Genomic DNA, 17,423 nt, shown 5'->3' on the forward strand with positions numbered 1-17,423 from the left:
TCGTGGGCATTGATAGGTGGCACTGATATACACTGGCGGGCACTGATTGGTGGCACAGATATGCACTGTGGGCACTGGCAGGTGGCAATGGCAGGTGGCACTGGTGGGCACAGATGAGGTGGCTGTGCCTCTTCCTCTTTGGGACCGATGTCCCTTACACAGAAGCCGGTGACTGGCTTTTTTTTCTCCTCACACTGTCAGCAGGGTGCGTGCAAAGGGGAGGATGTTTATTGCAGGGGGGGGACGGGAAGCGCTTAATTAGGGATTGATTTCATAGGTGTGTGCAGCCTATTGCATTAGAGTGTGCGCCCCAAAGCTCTAACACACACACCTTTTTCTGCAGCCTCAGCTGCATGGGGCAGTGAATGAATTGTTAGTGCTCTGTGCTGAGTGGTTTCTTGGTCATTCACAAACTGAATAATAGTAAACACAGTTTACTATTCTTCAATTATGAATGGACACAGTAAATGAGTGTGTTCACTGTGTTCATTTAGAAAAGGAAGGGGCTGGTAAACTACATATTTACTATCCCCATCCCCTGCTCTCTATCCTGAAACATCCTCCAGGGGGAGAAGAAAAGCAGGAAGCCAGCAGCACTGCGAGGCAAACGCGGGGGAAAGCACGGGCAGTAGGGGGAATCGGCACCGCAGGTAGGGATTAGGGTGTGCCCAGGCACATCTGGCTCACCCCCTGCGCACACCTATGATTGATTTATAGGTGAATGAATATCACTAATTACTTTCCATTTGTCACAGTTTTCTATATTCAGAACTAACCAGTGTCACTGTCCGCAGTTGTTCTTGCTGCAGCTAAGTCTCTGCAGAATCAATCTGATGTTTTGCCCCTAGGTCGCAAAACTTAATTCCTGTTAGGCCCCATACATGTTGGGCGTTTAGCCATGGCACATGAGTCTCTGTTGCTTAGGTGCGGGCGTCTCATATATCAGAGCTAACTGGCAAATGTGCATGAGGTCTAAGGCCCCTTTCAGACGTGCGGACCGTATGTCCGCTTTTTCATCCATCCGTTTGCGGATGAAAAAGGGACATACATGGGTCCCTATGTGATTGCGGGTGTCAGCGGATGAACATCCGCTGACACCCGTAATCACCTGCTTCCGCAAAGATACGATTTTGCGGACTGAAGAAAATCCTATTTTTTCTTCCGTCTGCGGATCGGGTTGGATTAACACGGACACACGGTCCGTGTTCATCTGATCCCCTCATAGGGGAGAGCGGAGGAAAGACAGGGCGGTCCCTGCACAGTGTACTGTGACCGCCCTGTCATCAGACGGCTCAGCCTGGGATATACAGAGCGATCCCTGCTGAGCTTACGGACACACGGAGGCGGATCATTACTGATCCGCCCGTGTGAAAGGGCCCTAAATCTTTGCATGTGTATTTATCTCTCTGCATCTGTCTATCTAGTGGTGCTAACTAAAACTGCTGCTAGACACTTCCTATGATGTCATGTCTAGAAAAGCTATTTAAAGTCAAACTCTTGACACAACTTTTTTTTTACTGTTTTTTTCTTTTTTTCATCTCTAATTATCACATTACAGCTATCTTTAATTTAGGAGCTCTAAAAGCTCATGTGACCACTGCCACTATACAGTAAGGCCCCATACACACCATAGAATCTATCCGCAGATAAATCCCATCGAATGGGTTTCAGCGGATAGATTCTATGGTGTGTACACTCTGGCGGATATTTATTCGCGGATACTTCCAAATTCCAGCAGATAGATTTTTGTCGACATGCACAGAATATCTATCCGCTGGAATTGGATCCCACGGATGGATCCGATGGTCTGTACAGACTCACCGGATCCATCCGTCCAAAGGGATTCCCCGCACGCGTCGTAATGATTCGACGCATGCGTGGAATTCCTTATATGACAGCGTCGCGCTCGTCGCCGCGTCATAATCGCGGCGACGGCGCGACACGTCATCGCCAGAGGATTTCGGCGCGGATTTCAATGCGATGGTGGGTACACTCCATCGCATTAAAATCTGCTGAAATCCTCGAGAGGATTTATCCGCGGAAACGGTCCGCTGGACCGTATCCGCAGATAAATCCTCCCGTGTGTATGGGGCCTAAGAGTAAAACTTCTGTCTCCCTGCTGCTTTGGAACAATGTCTGTGAAGGACACCAGTTCCATGTTGTGCCTTCACACCATCACCCTGCAGTGCCAGTCTCAAAGCAAAGCACAAACGTTATCTCTGTTCTATGCTTTGTGAATAATACAGCAGAGGGGTGCAGAAGCCCTTCGTTCATAGACACTGTTCCGATGCAGTAGGGAGCTCCTGATGTATAGCAGCAGTTTAGAAAGAACTATGAAGGAAATAAAAAAATAAAAAAAGTAGAAATAGCTGTGCCTTGTGTTGCTTGTAAGTTACCCAAGCAGATACAGACTCCTGCACTGAACGTGACCTCTGTTCCATTTATGATAACCGCTTATGACCGCTGCCTGTTCCTTGTTATCCTCCTGCCTTGACATTTTGTCTTGTGACCATGACTTTGCCTGCTGGTTTCATGACTAGTGTAGTCCAGATATGACACAATAACCTTCGACCATTGAGACCCCATGTACTCCACCCCTTAATTGTCCCCCACTTACTATATAGTAAAGAGACCACACCTTTGCTTTGGAGTAAACTGGCCACAACAGCCTATTTTATTAAACATAAATTGCAATAAAACTCCAACTTAAATGAAACAGTAAATATCCAACATCAAATGACATACAGTAAACCCCCACTCTGTTGGTCCTTTCTGGCAGCACACCCATTCTCCACCATTTTACCATATACCAGATGAACAATGCACTGCGAGCAAACATTAAACTTTTTAGGCCTCCAGTCCGTGTAGTACGCTCGGAGACAACCCCCGCCCGCAGTGCAAACGTTACAGTATCCCAACTAACCTTTCGCTGGGATACACTTTAAGGGGCCCATATATTGATGAGCCCCCCACCCCCGTTTTCACACGTTTTCTACTGCCACCATAAAGGACCAACAGAACTAACCGCCAACCCAGCTGTCGTGACGACCGTCCAACACCGTACCTGTAAAAGAAAAAACACCGGCAACAACTGGTAATGCAATAAGGGAGGGAGGGTGGGAAAAGCTGCTTCCTCGTTGCTCTCCTGACTGCAAGTGCCCGCCTGGCCCCGCCCCACCCTTTTATAGGGTAACTCCCCTGACACCAGCAGCCAATCCTGCTCCTCCTCTGAACTTGCTAATACTAACTCCCCCGCCCCTCTCTACACCAATCCTGCTCTTCCTACCTCCAACCCCCCTAAGCTTAACCCTTCCTGTGTCACTAGACACTCTGTCATGCCCGGCCCTCTGCTAGTCTTTGCTGTCTTTTGCTCCGGGCCTCCCTTGACTAGTGTAGTCCAGATATGACACAATAACCTTCGACCATTGAGACCCCATGTACTCCACCCCTTAATTGTCCCCCACTTACTATATAGTAAAGAGACCACACCTTTGCTTTGGAGTAAACTGGCCACAACAGCCTATTTTATTAAACATAAATTGCAATAAAACTCCAACTTAAATGAAACAGTAAATATCCAACATCAAATGACATACAGTAAACCCCCACTCTGTTGGTCCTTTCTGGCAGCACACCCATTCTCCACCATTTTACCATATACCAGATGAACAATGCACTGCGAGCAAACATTAAACTTTTTAGGCCTCCAGTCCGTGTAGTACGCTCGGAGACAACCCCCGCCCGCAGTGCAAACGTTACAGTATCCCAACTAACCTTTCGCTGGGATACACTTTAAGGGGCCCATATATTGATGAGCCCCCCACCCCCGTTTTCACACGTTTTCTACTGCCACCATAAAGGACCAACAGAACTAACCGCCACAGCCCGAAAGGATGACACCTCCACCTTTAAGGGCCCCCACCCAACCTCAACGCTCTCTGGATCCCTTCTTGAATCCCCATCGACCACAGCGCAATCCCCACATCAGTCAGGTGGACCCCGTCCCTCCTCAGATACATGCCTACATTAGTCTCCAATTCCTGGTGGCGTACCACTAGCCCCCCAAGGCGTGCCAAAAATTTACCCACCACCCGGTTAACCCGAGTCCTGGCTCTGTTGAGCTTTGTAACTGACCGAGCCTTGCGCCACTGTGTGCGGGCGACAATTTCCGACCACACCAGCACCGTCCCCGGAAAAGCCGCTCGCAGCCGCTCAAAGTCCGCTTTGATGTCCGTAATCAGAGCCCTGATTTTCCGCACACCAAAATCATTCCCCCCCGCGTGTATAACCAGAACATCGGGGGGCCTGTCCAGTCGGGCGTACCTCTCGACCTCTGGTAGCACCCTACCCCACATCATCCCAGGTATCCCCAACCACCTCAAAACCGCTTCCTTCCTGGAAATACCCAGCTGCCTGCCTTCCGGCTTCTCATCAGCCCTTCTTGCCCCCCAGCAAACGTACGAATGTCCGAAAATCCAGACGAGGCGTGTAGTCCCTCCATCTGAAATGAAATAACAATCCACAATGCTCACCAAACAGACACCAACCCTAGCAAAAAACCCCCCCCATTTCATCACTCCCTTCCCCATCAACCAACCACCAACTGAGGCCGCACGTATGACCGGAACCTCCGTGATTCCCACCTCCCGATCTTCCGTACTGCCGCCTCGTTCATCCCGCACCTGGCAGCTTCGGTAGCCGCCCCGATACGGAAGGAGTGAGACGAAAACTCGGACTTGTCCAAGCCCATTTCTTGTAAGCAACTACGAAAAACCGCCACAAATTGGAACTTTGACAAGAAAGACCCATCTTCGTGCCTAAGCAACGGCCCGCCCCCTTCCGGCCTGACCCCCAAAAATGCCTTGAGCGATGCCACCGGACATACTCTGGCCCCCGGCAGGGAAAAAAGAACCACGTCCACCCCCCTGCCACTCTGGTCGGTTTTTGATCTGCGCAATCGAATACCCACCTTATCCTCCGATATCCACACATCCTCCCTCATCAGCCCCCCAGCCCTCATGCGAGAAGGGCTAACCAATTCACTGATGCGGAACGCGCCGTAAAATGCCAGCGAGAAAGCCGCCGCGAATAACAGGCATTCATACTGCCCCGTGCACACCCCGTCCAAGGCCTCCCTGATACTTACCAAATTGGCAAAAGAGACAGGCCTCCTGGCATCCTGCACCTTACGACCTTTCCGGTAGCCCTTCACTGCCTGTCTGACCCAGAAGTCCTTGGTCCAATCCACCCCACCCATAAGTTTAAAAAAGAACGCTAAACCCGCCAACTTTTTCTCAATGGAGGACACAGACACACCTAGCTCCATGTTCCTAGATACAAAATAAATCACCTGCAACCGCTCCTCTGGCCCCCCGCTCACAACCCCAGCTTCGGCACCCAACTCCAACCATTCCTTCCATACCTTGGCGTAGGCCGACCATGTGGCCGTGCAAACGGACCGCTTAATCCACGAGGCGGCTAATCCAGCGCCAGCTCCCAAATCCAGCCTGGGCACGGGACCCCGACCGCCTCCGCGGCCGGGGCCAGCTCTCTGAACTTGTCCCACTGAAAACGAGACAATGAATCAGCCAGCGTGTTCTCGACGCCCGGGATATGCACGGCATAAATGAAAATGTTCAGTTGCAAACACCTCAACACTAAATGCCGCATGAGCCGAATGACCGGTTGTGACGACGCGGACATGCGGTTCACTACCTGAACCACTCCCATGTTGTCACAGTTCAGCCGAAGCTTTAGGTTGCTGCAGGCCTCCCCCCAAAGCTCAATGGCTAACACCACCGGAAAAAGCTCCAGCAGCACCAGGTTCCGGAGAAAGCCTGCCTCCACCCAAGACTTCGGCCAAGGCTCTGCGCTCCACTGCCCCTTGAAGAAAGCCCCATAGCCCGTGGACCCCGCCGCGTCCGTTACCAGTTCCACGTCGAAGTTACTCACCGGACTGGACTGCCACATCGACCTGCCATTGTAGGATGACAAGAACTCATACCATACCTTCAAGTCCTCCCGATGCTCCTTAGACAGACGAATGAAATGATTGGGGGCCTTTGCCCCCGCCGTAGCCGCCGACAGCCGCCGGCAAAATATTCTGCCCATGGGAATGATCCTACAGGCAAAATTAAGTTTTCCCAGCAGTGACTGCAAAGTCCTCAGCTGCACCTTCCGCAAGCCCTGAAACTCTCTAACTTCCGCTTTCAAGGCCTCGAGCTTATCCCTGGGAAGACGGCACTCCATTACTTCCGAATCGATCACTATACCCAGAAAACTAATCTCCGTCGTGGGGCCTTCCGTCTTGTCAGCCGCCAAGGGCACGCCAAAACGTCCCGCAATGTGCTGCAACGTTGACAGTAGAGTCGCACACACACCAGAGGAAGGCGGCCCCATGCAGAGGTAGTCATCCAGATAGTGAATGATCGAGTCCAGGCCCGAAACATCCCTGACCACCCATTCCAAAAAGGAACTGAATGTCTCAAACAGTGCGCAGGAAATAGAGCAGCCCATGGGTAGGCACTGGTCAACATAGTATTGGCCCTGCCAGCAACATCCCAGCAGCCTAAAACAGTCAGGATGCACCGGCAACAACCGGAAGGCGGATTCGATGTCCGCCTTTGCCATTAAGGCCCCACGTCCGTACCGCCGTACCCACCGTACCGCCGCGTCAAACGACGTGTAGGACACCGTGCAAGCCTCCGGATCGATAAAGTCGTTGACCGAACCCCCTTTTGGGAATGACAGGTGGTGAATAAGACGGAATTTGTTCGGTTCCTTCTTAGGCACCACCCCCAACGGAGACACCACCAGCTCCGGCAAGGGCGGGGCCGAAAACGGCCCGCCCATCCGTCCTAGTGCCACTTCCTTGCCCAACTTTTCCCCCACCACCCCCGGATTAAGGAGAGCCGATTTCAAATTTCGTGCCACCGGCGGCACCACCACCAGCGAACACGGTATCTTGAAACCGTCCCTGAACCCCGAGGACAATAGTTCTGCCGCTGCCTTGTCCGGGTACCTACTTAGGAAAGGTAGCATCCTTTCCCCCTTCACCGGAGTCGTCCCTTTTTTGAGCAGCGTCACCGGCACGCTTTCCTTTTTTGAAACACTTGGCCGCGGGGTGGGAGCCCCCACACCCTGAGCACTCGTGCTTGAATTTACATGATCCTCCGAATTTGCAGGCGTTCTCATTGAACTGCCAGCAAACTCCCCACTTCTTACCGGCCGACGGTCCTGAGGAGGATGTACCCCCGGCCCCCCCCGTGAAAAGACTGCGCCGGGGCCTTAGCCGCCGACATGAGCCGCATCCAGAGGCTGATATCTTTCTGATCCCAGCGCAGAGAGGGCCTAACTGCCCGCCGTTGCCGAAACTGCTCATCGTACCTGAGCCAAGCCGACCCCCCGTACACCCGATGCGCCTCCCCAATTGAATCCATGTACCCGAACAACGCCGAGCAATGTTCTGGGTTCTTTTCCCCAACGACGCTAGCCATAATGGCGAACGCCTGGAGCCAGTTCACGAAAGTGCGCGGAATCAACCTATACCGCCTCTTCTCCTCATCCTCCTTTTTAGAATCATCCGGCTTCACCCTGTCGAGGTTGAATTTCTCCAACGGCAACAGGGAGAATATCTCTACATATTCGCTCTTATAAATTTTTTCCTTCACCTCCTGCTTTAAATGACCCCCCAGAGGACACTCGTAGCATATATAAACCTCGCCCCTTGCCGCATCCGCAATACGTACCAGATCGGAACGAGTCACCACCTCCGGGGCCCCCCCTGACTTGTCTTTTCCCGTCCCCACCTGTCCTGCCACTGGGGCCACCGGGGGAAGCTGCGAAACCGCAACCCCCCCTCCGGCCGTAGCATCACCCCCAGTCGCGCCCACAGCCGCAGGTGCCCACGGAGCCACCTGTGGCGAAGGGCCCTGTACAGCAGCCACCCGGCCCAAAAGCTCCTTGAGGCCTCCCACCAATTCCGTCAACAGGGCGTCAGCCCCAGAGGCGGCAGGCGCAACGCCCGCCACCACCGGTGCCGCCACCGCCACTGGCGGCGGAGGTGCTGGAACCCCCCCCCTCCCCACTCCCAACAATTCACACAATGCGTCAGCTAAAGAGGATACATGTAAAGTAGTGGACTTACCAGGCCTGCCGGGAGACGCCCCCGCTGCCGTAGATTGGATTTCCACCGCTGCCTCCCTCTCTGGTTCCCCATCTTCTTCTTCCGATGGCACACCTTCTGACCTGTCCTCCCCGACTGGGATCGGTGCGGCCGACAGTCCCCCAGGAGAAGATGACCTGGAGGCCCCGGAGTCCCCCCTCCGTTCCGGCCGGCCTTTTTCTGATCCTCTGCCCCGCGTTGCTGCAGCAGGCAGACCACCCGACGATGACTCCGCGTTGACCGATGCCCCCCGCTCCGAGCCCCGCCCACCCGCGGAACCGCCGGCCCCACGTGTAGAGGGCCCCGCGGCCGTGCCAGGTGGGTCTGAGGCCTTCTTTTTCCCCTTTGCCGCTCCCGTTCCTGCCGCAGGTGGAGAAGGTGCCCCCCCCCCCGCCGCCCGTATTTGGGGAAGCGGCGCCAGTACGGCCCGTGGCCCCGCCCACCGACGGAGGTCGGCGGCGTGAGTCCTGCTCTGTCCCCCCCGTTCCGCTTCTGGTAACCCGCTTCGGCGGGGGGGCCGACCGCCCCCCCGGGGGGCTCCGGGCCCCCCTTGCAGTCCCGGATGAGGGCCCCGGGGAATAGCGGGCCGGAGGCCGCGACCTCCGCCCGCGTGGGGTCAACTCACCGCCGCCCGATCCTCCCGATCCGCCCGCCTGCTCCGCGACCCATTCTGCAGCGCGCCTCTCCAGCCAATCCGTGCCCCGATGAGCTGCCTCGGCCCGCAAGCGTGCGAGCACGAGGTCGATGGACGCCATCTTGTCTGTGTGAGAGCAGGAGGAAAAGCTGCTTCCTCGTTGCTCTCCTGACTGCAAGTGCCCGCCTGGCCCCGCCCCACCCTTTTATAGGGTAACTCCCCTGACACCAGCAGCCAATCCTGCTCCTCCTCTGAACTTGCTAATACTAACTCCCCCGCCCCTCTCTACACCAATCCTGCTCTTCCTACCTCCAACCCCCCTAAGCTTAACCCTTCCTGTGTCACTAGACACTCTGTCATGCCCGGCCCTCTGCTAGTCTTTGCTGTCTTTTGCTCCGGGCCTCCCTTACTGCGCTTTATTTCTGCCTGTTTTCAGCTATTTCTGCTCTGAGTGTAGCTGAGAGACGCATCCTGGAAGCCTTCTCCAGCAAAGCCAATCATCCTTTGTGGGGTTCTCTGGTGAACATTGGGTACCTCCTTAGACCCTGCACCATGGCCCTCTTTAAGGCCTACTTTTTCCTGGTGGAACAGAAAGTCCACTACCTCTGTGACACCATTATACTCAGCAGTATTACTTAAAGCGGTAGTAAACCACTGGGTGATTTTTTTTTTCTGACCTTAAGGTCGTAGGTAGGGTGCATTCGCAAGTGAGAATGCACCCTTATGAGGTAAGAATCTACCCCAATATGATTACACCAATTAAATAGTTGAAAACATTGGAGTAAGTCTGTAACTCCACCCAGTGTCAGGAAAGGTTCCATCCGCTGGTAATATTTATTATTAGTTGGCTCGTAGTACTGTGGTTCACCAGCAGGTGTCTCCTGGAAGTTTGGAACTGTCAGGAGAACTTCTCCCTGCTGGTGTTATATCATCTTTGGGACGCAGTACTGGTCTCCACCAGCGGATGGATCCTGGCAGTGTGGAGCGTAAGGCTCTTGCTGTGCTCAGGTGTGACTTGAAGCCAATCACTGACATCCCTATTTATACGCGGTGAGTGCAAGCACACCTCGCCTTGGTATCGCTCTTCCTGACCCTGAGCCCGACCCGATCCGACTCGATCCGATCTGATCCTTATCCCAAGCCCTTCCTGGACCTATCCCGTCTGTATCCTGATTTCCTATACATCCCTGCCCCGCAGCCTATCCATCCTTGCTCTCCCTGTCCGTCTTGCTCCTTGTCCCCCATCCTGCTGATATCCCCTGGTGTGTGACCTCGGCCTGGCTTATTTACCTTTACGGTATCTCCCCTGTATTTGTATATACCATTTGTTGTGGAAAGTGCACTGGTTGTTTTCATTTGTTTGTCACCTTTTTAATAAATACCTTTAACTTATATGCGTTTTTGGTCTCCTCTATGCAGTCGCTCAGTCTGGTCTACTAGCTCCGTGACAGTATACCAAGGCCACTCCTTGACCAGACGTGCCTGCATTGAGGAACCATCCTAGTGTGGTGCGTTTTTCTAATATGGATTTCAATTAAATTGTTTACTTTTCTCTGCTCGCAGCAGAGGATGAGGAATATTGTCACCAGGTTTTAGGGTGGACTAGTGACCAGCTGATGGAACCCATCCGATCAGCTCTTTCCTGGGTGGATCAGGGCTATATGTCTTTTAATGATCAGCCGTTAATCCGGTTATGTGTAAAGCCAGCCCTGACGTTTATTCCCGATGGAAGTGATGATTTCTCTCCCCCCTTCAGTCGTGACCAAGTTGAATCCCTGGTATGGTTAATAGAGGATGATCCGGCTTCTTTCGATGAACATTATTTCTCTTGTCCCCAGCAGAAGTTATCTGATTTATTAGTTCAGTGCAGTCTCTGATTAGTCAGGGTGTGTGTGAATCTGCTTTTGTTCAACCTGTGCTGCAGGCATGGTCAGATCTCCTGAATTTAGCCAAGCCACTACATTCCAGCCCTGCCATTAATCACTTGCCTTCCCAAGAATCTATCCGTCCATCGCCTATGGCAACCCCAGCTACAGCCCAGTTTACCCAGCTTCCTGACTAATATTATTACCCAGTGTCTACTTGTTGCACCTACCCCGCCTTCAATCCACCTGCTTCTTCCCTTCTACCTGAAACGAGTCCACAAGAACCTCCTCCAGCCACTGTTCCTGTGTCTCTGCCACATTCCAGCCCTTCCTCTTACTCAATTCCATCCTTTTCATACATCCCTCCCATTATTTACAAATCTGCAGTGACTAAACCTAAAAAGAAGCCGAAGTACTTCTGACCAGACCTGATAACACCTGGGTTCCCTTCTCCCACTTCATCCTTTTCTTCGAGGGCTTAGTACCCTCCAAAGTTGATAATTTCCCAAGTGCTCACTGACTTTGGCTACTGTTATGTTCTCATTTCATTTTTCGTCCACTTTTGGACCACTGTTTTCAATGTGTATTGCTTTATGCCTCTAAATAAAAATAGTTTAACAAAAAAGTATAATAAAAGGCAAAACTTTCTTTGTAGTGTTGGATAGAGTGGAAAGGGATTAGAACGCTTGTCTGTTTTTATTGCTGTCTGTGCCCTTGTTAAGGAGATACGTCCACTCTATTTGTCCTGTTTACCATTATCATTTAAAGTGAACATAAAAGAAAATCCCCAATTTTGGGCTGCCCCAGAAAAGTAATAGAGGGAACTCTTCCAATGGCGACTCTAGATCTGGTGACCTGGGGGTCACCAAAAAATTACCTCAATTTTCAGGGATTTCCTTTCACTTTCTGTTTGGCTATGGGACAGGTGAAAGGAAATATCCCCGATGGGACACAGATGACAACAAAAAAATCTGACTGGGGGTTTAACCCTCCCTTGCTCTGTCCAAAATGTAAAAAAAGCTTCGGGATGATTCTTTAGACAAGGCTCTGTCCAATATTTACAAGCGATTGTTTAAGGATATCAGCAGGGTCCCTTCATCTTGCAGAGTAGCTTGGGAGGGGGTGTTACCTTACCTTAGATGTGGATGACTGGAATGATCTTTGGGATAATCATTTTTCCAGACTGGTTTTGGCTAGAGACCATCTCATCCAATATAAAATCCTGCATTGGAGATACCTTACTCAACCAGATTAGCTAGAACTTTTCCCTCCCAGTCGTCATGCTGTTGGTGGTGCACCTCACCTAGGAAAGATTTTATACATATTTTTTGAGACTGTGTGGCTTTACAGACATTTTGGTTACTGAATGTATTGAAGAAGTTAATCTCTGCGTTAGACCTACTGTGGAAGTGCGTCTCCTGGGACTAGTTGATGCCCTGGTCCCTAAGAGAGTAACACGTACACTTTTGACATTATTATTTTACTATGCTAGAAAGCTGATAGTTCTCACTTGGAAAAACTCTACACTTTTTGCTGCTCCGGCCAGGAAGGCACGTATCAATAAAGCCCTTACCTTCTATAAAGCCACATATACTAGTAAGGGAATACCCAATAAATTTGATAACGTGTGGGGTGGGTGGACTAATAGTGTGTTTACAGTGTCTGACTAAGTGGACAAGATATATTGGCTCCTGGTTATCATCATAATATATATCGGTGGAGTTTGCTATGGATATTTTGGGACTGTGTGTTAGTGCATCCCTTAATCTGAATTGGGTACTTACAGTATGTAATATTCCCAGGATATGCTGTTTATTCCTACAGACCCGTAGACTGTTACCTGAATTGGTAAACAATAAAAGTCCTTTTATAAAACCTTAATTTTGGGGTTAAACTGAAATGGAAGTACTGTGTCACAGCTATCTATTAGCCTTGGAGCTATACTGTTGGCCTTGTGCTGAGGTCTTGTTTGTAAGTGTTGCCTGGTTGACAGGCTGTTCTTAGGTATGTATATGTTTTCTTTGTCTGTATTGTTAAGAAAACTTTAATAAAAAGAATTTTCATAAATGAAAAAAGAAAAAGCTTTGCCTATAGATCTACTTTAAAGCGGTTCTCCCATGCCAATACGTTTTTTTTTTTTGGGTAGTGAAACAGATAGTAGCAAGGCTTAAATAAACTCCCGTTTTGCTTGTTAAAGGTCTGCTCCTTTCTGTTTCAGTCTGTAAGAATGACTTATATTTCTCTGTGTGCGCCGTTGCCATCTTCACTGTGGGCATTAGAATCCCACCAGCAGTGGCTTCCTGGTTGCGGTGATGCTGTAATCCCAGCATGCACCGCTCGATCTAGCGCATGAGCACTCACAGCGGGGAGCAGCGGCGTCAGCGTCTCTGTTCCCCTAACAACCGATGGCGTTCCCGCCCCCTCTGATGTAAACACAGCCACCTCCGCCCCCTCTGATGTAAACCTGGTCCCGAAATCGCGCAAGGTTTCATCTAGGCCAGAATAGGATCACAAGGGAGCTATGACACAAGCTCCCAGAAGACACAGCGCGGGACAGGAAGTAAGAATAACCCGAGGAAAACCCGAAGACTCCAGACCGGAAGGCAAACGAAGAACTCAGGTAATGTACATATTTATTAAACATAACTATCCATTTCAGCATAGTTTTTTAGCATTAGAATTATTCAAATATACTTAAAAATCGGGTGGAGGAACGCTTTAATAGATCTGTTGTCAGGAAAGGTTCCACCTGCTGGTGCTATTTATTATCTGGCTCGCAGTACTGCGTTTCACCAACAGGTGTCTCCTGGCAGTTTGGAACTGCCGGGAGAACTTCTCCCTGCTGGTGTTATATCACCTTTGGGACGCAGTACTGGTCTCCACCAGCGGATGGATCCTGGCAGTGTGGAGACGGCCTTTACTGCGCTCAGGTGTGACCTGAACTCAATTACCACACCTCTACATATACCCTGTGTGTGCAAGCATACCTCGCCCAGGTATCTTTCTACTATCCTGAGCCTGCTATCCGGACCCTGAGCCTGCTATCCTGACTCTGCTTCTGATCCGACCTGATCCCTATCCTGGACTTCTGATCCGACCTGATCCCCATCCTGGACTTGCCCTTCCTGCATTCCCCTTTGCCCTGGCTTCCTGCTCATTCCCCGTCCTCATTCATTTTATGATCTTCCTGTGTATGACCTCGACCTGGCCTGTTTATGATTCCGGTATTCCCCATTACTGTACATATCGTCTTTAGCATAGTTTTTGTCACTGCTTGTTTATTTATTTATTGCACTGTGTTTGTTGGAGGTGGTGGGGTGTTACCCCCTCTTCTTAAAGCGGTTGTAAACCTTAAATTTGCACTTTTACCTACAGGTAAGCCTATAACAAGGCTTACCTGTAGGTAAAAAGAATATCTCCTAAACCTGTACGGTTTAGGAGATATTCCCCTCGCAATGCGGGCGGCGCATGCGCAGGGGGGATCCACGGCGGAAGATCCGGCAGCCGCCGGACCTTGCCGATTTTAAATCTCCCGCGCGCATGCGCGGGAGTGACGTCATCGCCGCTCCAGCCAATCACAGCGCTGGAGCGGCGCCGCTCCAGCCAATCACAGCGCTGGAGCGGCGATACCCGGAAGACACGCCGGAGCAAGATGACATCTCGCTCGGCGTGAACCAGGTAAGTGTTGTTCACCTCGTTTTGAGGTAAGTATTTCATAATCAGCTATTATGCGGTGCATACTAGCTGATTATGCATTTTGCCTTGCAGGTAAAAAAAAAAAAAAAAATTATATATGCGGTTTACAACCGCTTTAATAAATTATTATATATATACCTATATACGTTTTGGGTTTCCTCTTTTGCAGTCACATAGTCTGGTCTACGAGCTTCCCTGACATCTGTGCATTACATGATCAGCTGTAATCTACTCATACCATACGCATATCCTTGTGTCTCTCTGCTACATATGCTTCCTTGTGATTTTTATAAAACTGCTATGTTCTATGAAGTAATTTTACTTTGTTTTTAATTATCATTTTGCAAATGTTGATGCTGGTCGAAATTTGTTACGTGAGATGCATTTCCATAAAACTGTATTGGCAAGCCTAAATGCAGAAATGGTTTAGCACATGCAAATATGTCTTGTTCATTATTGCAGAAAGCCCACCTCGATCTCCATCTTCAGATGAGAACTCAGGAACCCAACAATCTCAGGATACTGTGCATACTGTGGACTGCAAAATTTGTGGTGACATAGCATCTGGTTTCCATTATGGCGTACACGCGTGTGAAGGCTGCAAGGTAACACCTATCTTTTTTTCCCCTTAAAAAATTGACCTGTCATGGAAAATTTGCTTTGCTAAAGGGCAGCTATTCTAAAAATTAAATACTAAAAATTATTGTTAGGGCTCAGGGAACCCCTGCTAAAATTAATGCATGTGATGTCAGCAGGAGGCAAAATGCCCCTCAAATTGATGGTCAGTGTAAAGAAAGGCCCCTTACAGTGGTGGTTAGAATAGCACCCTTACAGATAGCTAAGATCATTGGTGGTGAATCGCTACCCCCTTAAGGGCCGCTGGATTTTTGGGTCCTCCCTCACTCACACATTCAGGCAACAGGACATTTTCAACACTTGCACAGACTTCAGGAACCATTCCAGGGTGTTTTTGTTTTGGTTTATTGGGGATGAACTTGGAAGGGGAAGTGTAGGATGCCCAGAACTGTATACAATAAAAGTGTAGCGCTGGATGATGAACCATATGCAACCATATAGTTCAATGTGTGAATCAGGGGCCAAGTCCTGGGGAAAAAAGTGTGGGAACTCCCACCCAAAATCCACTCCCCCACCAAAAAATAAATAAATGATACGCTCGTATGCATAATTACTAAACCGCATGTTTTTTTAAGCAAGTTCTTTATAAATCCTGCGATAACTCGCGGCAGACCTCCGGAATGTCTCCGGGGAACAATGAAAAAGCCCCCAGGAGACATTGCGGCATCGAGGAAGTGACGGAATGCCCGCACACAAGCGATGCATCCATATACAGGAAGCGGCCAGTAACAAAGGATTACTAAGGTTCGCCTGCCCCTGAGAGTGACTCGAGCTGGGCATCGCCGCTTAGTGAAGGATTGGCTCGGGCGGCTCGGCTGCTCTCGGCTGCTCTAGTCCTGCAAAGGGAACTGCGTTCCTGCTGTGAAAAAAGTGCAGGAACTCCGTTCCCACGCGTTCCCGCAGGACTAGAGCCCTGGTGTGAATATACAGTGAAAAAAGGTGAAAAAAGTATAAAAAAATAAAAATAAATGGTGAATAATTACTCACTCAAGGTTCATAAATGAATATGCCCTAGTGGAAAAAAATAAAAGTTCAATCCATTCGTGTAGACCTCTAGTGACAAATAAACGAAATCCAATGTGTGGAGAGATCCGCCACCAAGAGGAGAAGTGGAGGCTTACCGACTAGCCAGTGACCACCCTTCTCAGGGGGGGTCAAAACAGGCTCAGCAGACAAATGAACAGAATCCAATACGTGGAGAGACCCGCCACCAGGAGGAGAAGTGAAGGCTTACCGACTAGCCAGTGACCGCCTTTCTCAGGGGGGTCAGAACAGGCTCAGCAGAGTGATGGTCCTCACTGAAGCATTAGGGAGTCCTTCCAGATACGACCAGTCACAGATGGATAATCCGGATATAATCCACAAACCTGTCAAATGTCTCCCCTCTGTCTGTTCTTATATTTTCCTTTTATAACTGCCCAGAACTGTAACTTGAATACAAACGGAGGACTTGATACTGTTTCTGGCTACTGAAAGTCACTATGCTGTCCTCCTGTAGGATTGGCAGACCAGCTCAACTGGTAACAAAAAGTTGCAAACACTGGGCGCAGATACAGCTTCCATAGATAATGCTAATGCACCTGGCAGGTTCTTAAAGCGGAGGTCCGGTTTAAAAAATAAAAGATTAAAAGTCAGCAGGTACTTACACTGTAGCTGCTGACTTTTAATAAGGAGACTTACCTGTCCAGGGTGAACGCGATGACGGCAACCGAAGCCGAGGAAACGTTCGGGTCTCGGCTGCCTTGCGGCTTCACCGCCAATTCCCTACTGCGCATGCGCGAGCCACGCGGCACAACGTAAATGGGTGATGTCTCCTGGGACACACACACAAGGTCCCAGAAGACACCGCTCCCCCATACCCCAGCGCGAGGGGGAGAAGAAAGAAGACGGACCGTGGATCAGGAAGTGGCAGATTAGGACGATCTGCCTAGCAACAGGCACTTCAGGTATGTATAAAAAAATATTTTTTTTTGCAGCATTTTTTTTTTCTTGGTGGAGTTTTGCTTTAAATCCCCAAGCAAGAGGTGTAGGTTGGCTTTACAGGCTTTAATTGGCACTAAGCTGTCCCTTTTCAGTGAGAAAGCAGGGTATTGCAACTTGTTGCTCCTCCCCTATCAGGCTCTGGGTTGTAGAGTTTGAAGTTACTCACTAGGTCCTTTTGATGAACCTTGAAGCTCAAGTGACTGCTGCACAGACCTCCTGCTGAACAGGATTGCTTCAGCTACGCCTAGCTGAAGCTGAAAGTGAGTAAGGCTTTAGCTCCTTCTGGCTTTTCTCTCTCTCTCTCTGGTTCTTCTCCTCTGTCTGTCAGCACATGGGGTCACCTCCAGGCAACTGCACCCTGGACTCTGCTTCCTTGCTGCCAGGCTCCAGAACATTAATGGCCTATAGGGTGACCACATTTCCAAACTACCATTCAGGGACACCC

The 17,423-nt window shown here is 50.2% G+C and overlaps 1 protein-coding gene across 1 annotated transcript in view; it reads left to right on the forward strand.

Moving 5' to 3' along the window:
* PPARD (peroxisome proliferator activated receptor delta) overlaps positions 1-17,423 on the forward strand; it is a 57,264-nt gene that overhangs the window by 13,855 nt on the left and 25,986 nt on the right. The window contains exon 2 of the mRNA XM_040337796.1: positions 14,822-14,964. Within this exon, the coding sequence (XP_040193730.1) occupies positions 14,822-14,964 (143 nt within the window). The remainder of the gene's footprint in view (positions 1-14,821; positions 14,965-17,423) is intronic.

The sequence above is a fragment of the Rana temporaria genome, chromosome 2 (assembly GCF_905171775.1).
Source record: "Rana temporaria chromosome 2, aRanTem1.1, whole genome shotgun sequence".
Classification (NCBI taxonomy): domain Eukaryota; kingdom Metazoa; phylum Chordata; class Amphibia; order Anura; family Ranidae; genus Rana; species Rana temporaria.